The 12,399-nt window shown below is 41.8% G+C and overlaps 1 protein-coding gene across 5 annotated transcripts in view; it reads right to left on the bottom strand.

Annotated features, from left to right (window-relative positions):
- pard3bb (par-3 family cell polarity regulator beta b) overlaps positions 1-12,399 on the bottom strand; it is a 268,913-nt gene that overhangs the window by 25,027 nt on the left and 231,487 nt on the right. For 4 of the 5 annotated variants that reach the window (XM_058392331.1, XM_058392335.1, XM_058392333.1 and 1 more), the window contains one exon: positions 10,607-10,727. In XM_058392331.1, coding sequence (XP_058248314.1) covers positions 10,607-10,727 — 121 coding nt within the window. The remainder of the gene's footprint in view (positions 1-10,606; positions 10,728-12,399) is intronic. The other variant, XM_058392332.1, reaches the window with a different exon arrangement.

Below are 12,399 nucleotides of genomic sequence, written 5' to 3'. Positions count from 1 at the left end.
GAGAGATTTCTCTAACAAAAAAGAACATAAGCCCTCGTGTCTTGAATTCTCTCTCTCTCTCTCTCTCTCTCTCTTTTTGCTTTAGATTCAGGTGTTAGAATGAGAGAACCTGCTAGAGTGGGTGATCTGAGAGAAACAGAGAGACAGACGGAGCACTGAGAGTATGAGGGTGTGATAGCTCTGCAGCTCTCAGACCGTCATCATTATTCAGCTCGTTCAATGAGAGGAAGACCTGCAGCTCCAGGCTTCTCATTATACAGCGGTGCAGAGAGCTGTGAGCTGAACACGGTGAACATTACACACTCAGGCCTCCGTCGTGACATCCACACTACCTTCGAGCTCTGCTGTACAGACCCACCATGGCCATTATGACCCAAGTACCCTAAGACCCAAGGAGGGCCCATTAAAGTCAGCTACAGCACCGGCTCTCAAACTTTGAATGTGAGAGCAAAAGCAAAGCTTGGACTAAACCAGAAACACAGTAATGGAAAATCCAGATTCATATTAAAGAGGTTGAGCTGATATAACTTGGTTTACTGTAATTCCTGCTAAACAAGGAGGCATGGGAAATCTTAAAGCTGTTATGAGCCACATGCATTAAAAGCCAAGGTTGGGTCACTACAATGACTGGCAACACAACTAAACAAAATGGGTTTCAGAACAAAAAAATAAATACCCCAGGATCCACCCATCCGAGGAACATTTATTTCCATACAAATTGATGTGCATGTTTTTCCTCAAAGACTATCCAGTCCGAAACTGCTGCTTTTTAATTCGACAGTGCTCTGATCATTTTAGTCCAGTCCTGATAGACATCTCTGATTTTGCAGGCAGATCTCATCTTTTATGATGGAATAAAAAAAAAAATATTAATGCCGCCACTCACCATATTTTAAGAGAAGGGAAAATGAATGCTTTGGGCGAGTCTCTAAAAATTTAATTGCACTTGTCTAGGTACTGTATCTACTAGGAGCTTATTAGAAAGAAAATGAAAATATAGACGACCAAAAGTAAGAGCAGAATCCCACAATCTGATGAAACTGGCCATTATAATGACTGGCTCCGTTTCTAACAGCGTGATCGTACGCTCTATGAATAAGTTGGTAATATGAACACTTTACCATGTGTTAATGCATACATCCAGATGCTGGATCCCATGCTGATTTTCGCCAAGTTAAAGATATTTTATTACAGACTCTGTCGAACAAAATTAATCCCATCATAACAGTGCTTAAGGTGGGAATGCAAAGCTAAAAATGACTGCTTTTGAACTCCCAATAGGACCAAAATGTCTGTCTTGGTTCAAAGTCCCTGGGTGAGGAAAGACGTGACTAGGGGGAGGAGGAGAAAAACAAAAAGCGGGGGGAAAAGCATGCTACATCACAGAGCTGGCTGTAATTGCTTGCTGTGGAAACTTCCACTCCCTCTGGGATGATCTACGGAAGCTGTGTGGCAGCAGCTGGACCGGCGTCCAAAACATTTTAATCATATTACACGTGGCTGCCGATGAATGGGTCACCACTCCGATCCGTGGTGCGGAGCGTCACGTGCCACGCTTGGGGTTATCACACACTCCCTAGGTGCATCGAGTGAGATCGAGCTGCAGATTATTCCTGCATGCCTCTGGGCCATAGGGAGGTTAGCGAGGGTTAGCATGCAGTCTGTGTTTCTTTAACTGATTTTCTCTCCCCTGCAGCGGATTCACTGAATCCCAGTTCTAATCAAAGCCAGATCTAACCGTGGCTCTGATGAAAGGCGATGGGACACACTGCTGCCTTTCACTGCTGACCTACATTACCTGAGCAATCTTAGAAAGTTAAAGCTGAACGTATGAATAAATAAAGCCCTTATTCAAACCTAACTCGGTACAACACCACGGGAGAACAAGGTGGTCCGAAAGAAATAGTGTTGCAAAAAATAGTGTTACCAATGAATGTTTTATTTATTATGGATTACGGGCTGTTCGGAATAAAGTCACTGCTTTTAATGTATATGAAACATAACTTGTGTACTCTCTGGCAAGTCACGACATGTTAAAGACATGTTACCTAATACGGTCTAATTGCTGACTATGTTCACAGGAAGCTAAGCAGACATCAACAGATGCAGTGTGGCTCCATCCGACATGACTTCAGACTGAAGATGGAAAAGTGCTAATCACCCACAATGCCAGTGGATAAGCTTTGTCTGAGGGGCACAGTTAGGTCAACCTGGCTGTAATCCAATTAAAATTCCACCTTTCTTTCCATCCACATGTCTTTCTCTCTCTTGGCTTCTCTCTGAGATCTGAGATCATCTGACTGAATCGTTGGCCACCTGACCCTCGCTGTTTGACCCATGACCTCCAGTGTAGCACACGGTGAAAAATTCTCACTGTTTTTATATCATTAAAATATGTATTATCAACGTACCCAATTCTCTTTTTTCTTCCTGTAAATTCTCTCCTTGGTCTCTTCCACAGAAAATGCCTCCCATGCATTCTCAAATACACATACACAAATACTCAACCCTGCCACTGCAATACATGTCCACTTTACTCCAGCTTTCCGACCGTCGCTAACTCCAACCACTCCACAGCCACTTCATTTGATCGACTCTAACAACAGCCATATCGCAACCATCTAAACACACTCCATCATTTCAAATTACGAGGCCTGTAATTATGCCATAGCCTACAACTGTATCAAAACTCAGACCCACCCTTTAATCAGGCAGCTGTGAGCTAAGCTGTTCTGCTCTCACGGGTTTGCGAGACCCACAAAGATGAAAAAACACTTGACCACTGTGGTAATGGGTTAAACTGGTTAAAGCTGGAGGGGCATGTTTTAGCCGGGGTTCCAGTCTACAAGATCTCGCCGATTAACTTACAATTAACTTTCCCTTTTAACCCTTGAAGGGTCTTTCTGAGAATGAAGTATGCGCATCCGATAAAGTACTCATACTCTACAAATAATTCGTAGAGATTATAATAAGCAATGCAAAAATTATTCACTCAATGACAGAACCAACAATCTTTCAGATGGCATCAAAACTGAACGCCTGGGATATTTTATCAGAAAAACACTGCTTTGTAATGCTGAAAACTCTCATGCTGAAATTACAGAACTCTATTTATATAATATATAGTTTCACGGGTCATTAATATCCATTTATACAGAATGCTGCCCGTCTTCGTCAATTCCACATTAGTGCTTGCTCTGAACGCCGTAAAGACACACCAAGAATGATTCTTCACTGTTTGGCTTGCTAGAGTAACACACAAAGGTTTCCCCTGAACCATTAAAACAAGCCTGTTTTCCAGGAATACACAATCGGTCAAACAATTATACAATAATTAACCTTAAACAGATCAGATTCACAGATAACACAAGCAAAGGTTCACGTCAACAGGCCATCTGGCAGGCAATATGGAGAGGGCATCGTCTAAATATTAGTAAAACCTCCACTTGTGCTGTGATGATTAAGAATACTGCTGTCTCAACAAGATTTCACCAAGAACTTAAAAAGTATGATTTTTGGTTCCAGTTACATTTTGGGTATTTTTGTAACTTGAGGGTGTGTATTCATGTAACTGAAGCTAAACTTCATTCAAGTGCATTTCAACTGTTCATCAGCCAAGTTAAATGAAGGTTATGTTGCTTGGCACTCTATCTTCCCCATGCTGTACTTTAAACAATATGCAAGCGCAAAAAGCCTTTGAATTAATTTTCTTCAGCGGTATTCAGATGTCAGCAGCGGAGATGTCAGCACTTTTTCCAAGCAAGAGACTGGGCTAGAGATGGAAAGGCAGCTGAGCCGAGATCCAACTGACTTACCGAAACACTGTTTGAGGTTAGTATTAGTTGCTGTGGAGATACAACTGGCTAAATGCAGCATAGTCTTCTGTCAATAGAGAGAATTGCAGCACAATTTCGTCTTTTTTAGTTCCAAGAGCTCAAACCACAAATATCCATTGACGTCTCGGCTAGCTATCGTGGATGATATTTTCCTTTCAAATTTCCCAAACCGAATGGGAAAATCACTTTGGGGCAGGGTAAATCAAGTCTGCAACAACGGCACAGATCTCCTTGTATGGCCTTGCCCGGCTATGACCCTAACCGCTCATGACTGTTACACTAGATGAGGTAAAGGCAATAAGGCAACATGACAAAGTCAGTATTAGTCTCAGCTTCTGCCAGTCCATTACTGCTGGAACCTGCGGAACTGCAGTGCTCTGGGGGATTTTCATCAGCATCACTATGACAAGGTGAAAGTGAATGGGGCTGAAAAGGGGTTCAGAATAATGAAGGGTGGAGAAACTTACTACCGTGTATGAGCTCTCTGTATGCCATGATGCACTCCATTCTCCTAATAATGAACTCAGTAGAAGCCTTAAATCGTGTCACTCTGTCATAAGAGAGGTTAGGGGTTATAAAAAGATGGAGATTACTTCATGCGTGTCTGTGACTCTATGCAGTTGGTTTGACAGTTTGGAGTGTGAGACAGGCCAGGGTGGGTCAAGCACTTGGAGACAGCAATATAGCCGTCTACGGCCAGCACTCCCCTGACCAGACACATTCCTGTCCAGGGACTCTGCCATTACAGCTGTCTGAGGAGCGTAATGCATATCCAGAAGGTCATGATCTCTGCTCAGACATGGTTACATCACCATGATAGGGGTTACCCAGATGCCCAGTACAGGCCGCAAAGCTTCAGACAAATGGGACAAAATGAGACAGAGAGAAACAGCTGAGTTACAACAGTCTGTCTTAACAATCATCTTATCTTTACAAATTATAACACATGATGGGTTATGAAGATATAGATGTATAATGGGAAAATCCATGCTTGCACTTGTACTGAGGATTTAACCATCCAACATGCATGAAAATGCATCTCTCATAACGTATGATTATTCGTTTCAGAGCCTTGGATCCTCTACAGATCCATTTCACTGATTATTGTCGGTTTCTGTATATAAAAATGTCATACGGCTCGAGGAAAAACATCTATACGGTTTAGCAAACTGCATAGTTACCCAAGCTATTTTCAGTTGTTGGTGATTAACCGTCACACTTCCTATTTTGGTGAATTCCAGGGGGAATGGAATGTCGGGTCTTATGACTGCAGTTTTCAGTTCAAGAGGTGAGTCATAAACACAACACCCAGCTCCATGACCCTGAGAGTAACAGCTCGTACAAGCTTAAATCTGTATATATAACTGTCTCTCTTCTCTGTTTTGGTTGTCATCTTATTATTCACATCCCATCTCCCTGCTTCAGGCACACTGCAAGTTTCTGGTCAACAGCACCACATTGACAAAAGGAATGCAGGGAAATAGTTGGGCCACAGAGTAATGGCATAAATAATAGTTAACATTTATGGAGCAATATTTCTCTTTCGGATAAAGACTGTGCTGAACAGTACATGTGAAGATGACAATTCAGACAGTCAGTGAAACTCAATTTGGTGTCTAGAAGGCAGTACCCGGGCCAAAAGCAGAGGACAAAGACCCCCTCTATCCTTAAGCAGAAATTCTCCGACAGAAACCGGAAAAATAACGTCAGGTAGCCCAGCTGCCACAGTGGCTCACACTCAGAAAAAGACCATGAAAGTCAATTAAGAAGGAAATTAGGCTGGAAATGAATTATCCAGCCCTGTAATCTCATCAGAGCCACATGGTAATTGAGAGGGCAGATTATCACTCTTGAATTAGTGCAGAGTTCAGCTGCACTCCCACGTCTGCCCGTCTGAATTTTATAAAAGACCAAGGTGAATGCGGCAAATGGATTTTTTCTGCTTTACTAAAAAGTGAAATAACACTTTCACAAACTGTTGGCTTATTACGTGGATGAAGCAATCTTGTAATGTTTGGGCTGAATGGCATCAGCTGTTCTAATCTGTAACAAAGAATCAACATAAAGCTTTTTATACACCAAGGATTTTGTCAAGCAGCTAACAGAAACATCTGTATTAAACCACAAAGATCCAGAGCATCAAAGAACCCTGAGGTGTCACCTAAAATGAACCAAGGACTGATAGAAAAATCTCATGACCTTCACCAGGCATAAAGGGTCTGTTTATGCAAGACAAAGCCTCTCTTTCAGTCTTTAACCAGCGAAAATATCTGCAAGTGATACGTTCATTTGGCTGCTGTGTACTGACTTTTTATTTTTATAACCTTATTACATTTGCATGTGCAGTGGCTTTGTTGGCTTCTTGCAGCTTGTGTTTAAGTAACTAATCCCAGATTTTCTGGGGAAGTTCTCCACCCATTCTGCAAGCATAACTCGGTGACGAAGAAAAACCGAAACTCTGAAAACCAAAGAAGGTAATGTCTGCAGCATCTCTGTGAGTAAGACACAGCACATACAGATTAATTATTGGACTGGATGTCCATGTTTCAGCAGTTTTCTTGGAAAACCTAACATTCTGCTGCGCCAAATAAGGTACTCCAAGTTCCTGTACATCATCACTGGCAGATTCAATAACACAAACTAACACACCCATTCCCCTACTGGTCATTATTCTCAGAGAGAAGCTCGAGTGATGCAGAACAAGCAGGCAGCAAGGAAGCTGCAGAATGTAGTGGTTATCCTGTCTCATTAGTGTCCCTTCAATCTGAAGGCCTCTCTCTGCTTTTCGTCCTCACCTTCAGCTGTGGTTTCAGCATGCACAGGGGAAACGTTGACTGCTGTGAGTCAGTGGACATGGCACACAAGTTACCCCACCTGACAGGAAATCAAAGGCCGATGATCATTGTTGCTGGCCTTGTTCGCAGTCAGCTTTGTTGCTAATTTTGAAATGGAGTTAACAGTTCCCGTTAGATTCAGTGGAACCCACATCAAAGGCTTTACTTCATATCCTGCCATTTCTCTACCCAGATCAACCTTGACTGCATGTAACTGCTGCTGAGACAGGCCCAGGAGAAACAGAGGAGCAAGGGGTCAAAAGAAGGCAAAACTCATGCAGGGAAACTCATTCTCATAAAAAAGACTCACCATCGCTTGTGGCACATTTGAGCCTGCCTCAAACCACAAGTAAGCCTTGAGCAGAAATCCAGTCTCCTACTCGAGTATACTAAACAAATAATTTGTTCTTGAACATCAGGGAAAAATACTTCAGTATCGGCTGAAGCGGTTTTGGCAAGGGTGTAAGTAAGGTGGGGTTTTCCCCTCATTGTGCGTGTTTGAAAGCATGCCAGAGATGATCCTGCTGATCTAGACCTGGTGTTGAGAACCTGGTCTGGTTTGTGTCCCAGCTCAGTGGAGGAAGCAGAGCCGGATTCTGGCAGATAGAGACTGAGAGATTTGGGAGATTTGTTTTCCACACGTTACCACACTACTCTTCTTCATTTGATGGGAAGAACGCAAGGTCCAGAACAGTCACATGGTATACAGTAAATGGCTGCTATCTCCATCTCGTTAACACCGGGATTCAGGCTAGAGAGCCGGCATTAACATTCTTTCCTTAACCATATTACAGCCTCTAAAACACAGTCACAAGACCACACTATTCCTGGATGCAGTTCAAATGCCATGCTGTCTCCATGACCCACCGAAAGCTTCTTTGAAATGAAAAAAAAAAAAAAGAAGAAGAAGAAAAAAAAGCCCCAAGTCATTTTATCAGGAATTCATTAGATCTAATAAGCAGCACCGGATTCTTCCAACGAGAAGAGATGGGGTGTTCATAACAATTCCACTTCTCTTTATGACGCCAAATCACCCCAAAGTCATCAAGCAGAACAGGAGAAGACATTGTGCATCACTCATTTACAACTTAGTAGCTGTGGGCTAAAAATATAAAGAGAACAGTTAAAGAGATTTCCATGAATCCATGAGCATATGACACATGAAGGTAGAAGCAGCTTCTGGGGATGAGATGAGAACAAATTCCATCTTTGTGTGTTTGAATTACTTGCAGGATTACATGCTAGCTCCACAAATCACTTCCACTCGACAAATCACTATGTGCTACACAAATGGGTAACACTGTACTCAAGGGTAGTGCTCATAAGGCTACATAAACACTTCATGACAACTGACGTTAACCTCAGACTTATTCCAATCTGCTTTCTTCAGTTGTTGAGTTGTGACAGATTTTTGTTACCAAGGTTGTATGACACTTTGAGCTACATGATTTATGTAGAACTGAATTTGTACCTTGTGTGATTTTGGGATGTCCGAGTAACAATGATGTGACATCACCGTAGCCTACCAAGAAAGGGTTAAAGTGGAAATACTGAACAAAGGGACACTTATATAAAGGATGGGATATCTGCAGTATGGCCTGAACTTGACAGATGGTGAAAACGTGGACATTATTTCAAGACTGACGATCATTGCACAGTAACAGGAGAATTATGTATATACTCCCCTACTTTAACAGGAAGTGCCTTGTTGAGAGGTCAGAGGAAAGACTGGTTCAAGGTAACATAAAATGAGAACGCATCTCAGGATGCACAACACGTCGAATCTTGAGGTGGATGGACTCTAACAGAAGACGACCATGTCAGGGTCACCCCTTATTGTGAATGCATGTCATCACAGATGCCCATGTTTGGCTAGTGTCGATTTGATTGACAGAGTAGAGAGAGAGAGTGGAACTAATAATACAATCCCTCCTACCAATTTTGCTCTCTCTCTCTCTTCTCCTTTATATATATATATATATATATATAGTTTTCCAAGGAAACACACACGAAATTAGTCTGAATAGAAAATATAGCAAAAGAACAGGACATGCTGACATGTCAGAGTCAGAAATAATGCTTTTGATGGAAATTATGAATCTTTTCTTCAAACTTTGCCTTCATTAAAAAAAAAACACCTTTTGCAGCAATTACAGCCTGGACATTCTAGCTGTCAATTTTTCAAGATAATCTGATGAGATTTCACCCCATGCTTCCTGGAGCATCTCCTACAGGATGAATCGGCTGATGGGAGTCTTCCTCCCTAGCTGAAATCAAGCTGTAATATATATATATATAGACTAAGGTGTTACATCTTGACAAACAAATTGAAGTCTCAGACACCTAATAACCATTGAAGTCTCTATCAAATGTTATTCAAATTCTATAAATTCACATTCTCACTATACTGCTTAAGTATCTGAAAAGCATCAGCATCAGTGATGCAGTCCAGACCAGAGAATCTCAATGAGTAAAATTTTTCAGCAGTGCTTAGTCACAAAGCACTCATCTTTACTGTCTCACTCTCTTAGACCAGGGCGCAACAGCCGATTCTCTGGAATGTTAAGTAACACTTAGATTTTCCACAAAAACTAAAAACAAAACAAAACAGGCTACGACATCACTAGGAGGATTCATAACTCTTTTGAATAAGCAAAAAAAAAAAAAAAAAAGTGAAACAAATGACTGAATACTGGAAAGTCCCAATAAACAATCTGCTTAGAGGACTTTTTGTTTAGACCTACAGTACGTGTCTTTTTCTTTTTTTACTGCATGAACATAATGACACTTTTCATAGACATGCCTCCAGTTCATGGAGCTGCTGACATTCCTGAGACTATACATGATTTCCACATACTGTATAATGAAAACAGGGGAGCTGTTACTACGCAGAAGTATGCAGTAAGCACAGATTGTGTGTGTGTGTGTGTGTGTGTGTGTGTAAGCTCAGTAGGACTATTCTGTTGATTTAATTCTGCTACCATGCCTCGGGCAAAAGACTGCCGTTTTTTTCCACAAGAACATCACCAAACCACTGCACTGTTCTGCGGCTTTATAATTGTTTTGACCCAAACATCAGTTAAAACACAACAGACATTAGGAACGCATGTACGTACTTGGATCTGTGCCGCTGCGCTCGTACCCGCGGCTGCTTCGATTTTCTGCAGCTACGAAAACAGCTTGCAACAACTTTCTTTGTTTTGATCCATGGACGATGTCAGTGTTCCTGAGTCACCGAATAAATTAGCGTGAAATACTTTTTGTGCAGCAAAAGAAGGGATGTAAGCGCAAACCTTAATGAGTGGACTCGTTAGACTGGGTGATTGCAGTTCGGAGGTAGTTTAATTCAATCTGCACCTCTAATCCCAGCGTCTGCAAATTCTTTCTGTTCTCCACTCTAAACAAGCAAGCACAGATTGGCTCATTTGAAATTGAAAGAGGTATAAGTATTGATCCCGCACAGACAGAGTCGCAGTGTGTTCTCTGTGAATACAAACAATGCTGGTTTGGCCTAATCCTGACCCGACGAAGAGTGAAATCAGACGAGAGCTGCCGAGTTCAGATGAAGTTTGCTCAAGTGATTACTGTAAGTGCTGAAATCACAGAATAAAACAAATGTATGATTCGTGTGTGGACTTGGAGCAGGGAACAGACGATAGATGTTAGTAACTCAAGTGCGTTGCTTATGAGACGAAACGGTAAAGATTTAACTCTCGGATTCCCTGAATATGGAAGTAAAATAACAAACACTCTCGAGCAGGAAATGACAAAGCAAAATGATGCTGCTGGGCAAACCCTGCTTTGTGCTGTGTTAGCCTGTGTGTGTTTTGGCCAGAGGTCTATAAAGGTTCAGAGAGATGGGTGGAGTGAGAAAGTTGGTGTTGTTGTAGGCCATGTGGGAGTTCGGTGTGAAGAGGTTAAGTAAAGTCGACTCACCCGGTGTGGGTCGAACTCGGAGCCTTGGCGTCGAGCCTCCAACTCTTCGTAGGCTGGAGCAGCTCCCTCTCTCCGAGCCTGCTGATACTCTCTGCGCAGCTGCTGGATACGGTCCATACTGCTGCACCAAACACACACACACACACAGTTGATTTCCATATTGATTTACTTCTAACAGCTACATATTAAACAAAGCCTGACCTTTGTTTAATGTGTGCTAACCCCTGCTGTCTAAAAGCTTAGAAATACACATGCTAATAAGTTTTTGATGCCCACACAAATGCATAAACATACAGAGCTTTAGCATAATAGATTTTATACGTTAGATGAAGGTCAAAAAGGGCACGCTTCCCTGCTGACTGATACAACGAGGACAGGAAAAGCCTCTAAGAAGTGAAACAGCATAGTAGTACCGAATCCATGGACAACACACCCTGAGCTAAACCCAAGAGTTTAATCACAGACAATCAACATTCTCGCTACAATCCACCTCAGGCCAGGATTACAAAACAAGACGCATGATGTGTGACTGTGTGTAAATGTATGTGCTGATGACATTTTGATAAGCATATGAAGTAAAATAAACAAAACAAAACAAAAAAAAATAGACACAGCAAACGGCTTGTTTATCTAACACTCAACCAAAGAATGTGTGATATTTTCTCTCTGTCTGTGCTCAAATATTGTGTTGTGTTACAAAGCCATGGAAGTGTGACGGTGCTGATAAGGGCCTGTCAGTTCAGGGCTACTCACACTCAAACACAGTATCACCTCCGTACACGCCAAAGTCACCCGCAACCTTTCCATCACAAACGCCAACACATGCAGAACGAAAGCACAGCTCTATAAAAACCCACATCGCTGCAGTGTCAGTAACCGCTAAAATATCAGGGTGTCCTGCTCAAAGTAAAGGCACTGTCAAATTAATCAGGGGGTTTAGATCACCACAAGAGCCTTCCTCAGGCATTATACAGACACAGTTATATAAACTACATTCAGAAAAATAATCAACAAGCGAAGCATCTCCAAGTAGTTCACAACATAGTGGACACACCTACAGATACATCAAGCAAACTGTTAACTTAATAGTTTTGTGTTTTCAAATACGTTTTATAAAATGTTTATTTAGCATGACGCACACACATATATATCTATATCTGTGTGAATATATGCGGCCTCTTTCAGCAGGATAATGCGCCTTGCCACAAAGCAAAAATGGTTCAGGAATGGTTCGATCAGCACAACAATAGCTTTGAGGTGTTGACTTGGCCTCCAAATTCCCCAGATCTCAATCCAATCCAGCATCAGGATCCATAGAGGATCCCCCACCTTGCAATTTACAGGACGTAAAGGATCTGCTGCTAACATCTTGGTGCTAGATACCACAGCACACCTTCAGAGATCTAGTGGAGTCCATGCCTGGACAGGTCAGGGCTGTTTAGGTAGCAAAAGGGGGACCAACACAATATTAGGCAGGTGGTCATAATGTTATGGCTAATACACACACAAAGGTTGTGAAGAAAAGCTGTAAAGTAAGAATGCTTTTAAAAAAAAAGATTATTATTATTTTTTTTTTAGCAATTTACAAAATGCAAAGAGGAAAAATCTAAATCATAAACCAAATCAATATTTGGTCCAGCATCAGTGCTTACACTTGCACACTTTGTACACTTGCACAAATCCAGGGATTTTGTCAGATCAGAGTCAGGTGTATGATTAACCAATTATGCCAAGCAGGTGCTAATGCTCATCAATTTCATATGGGCTTGAAACACAGTCATTAACTGAAACAG

Source organism: Hemibagrus wyckioides, linkage group LG06 (genome assembly GCF_019097595.1).
Source record: "Hemibagrus wyckioides isolate EC202008001 linkage group LG06, SWU_Hwy_1.0, whole genome shotgun sequence".
Taxonomy (NCBI): domain Eukaryota; kingdom Metazoa; phylum Chordata; class Actinopteri; order Siluriformes; family Bagridae; genus Hemibagrus; species Hemibagrus wyckioides.
The sequence above is the reverse complement of the archived record's forward strand: the minus strand, read 5'-3'. Positions and strand labels throughout refer to the sequence as shown.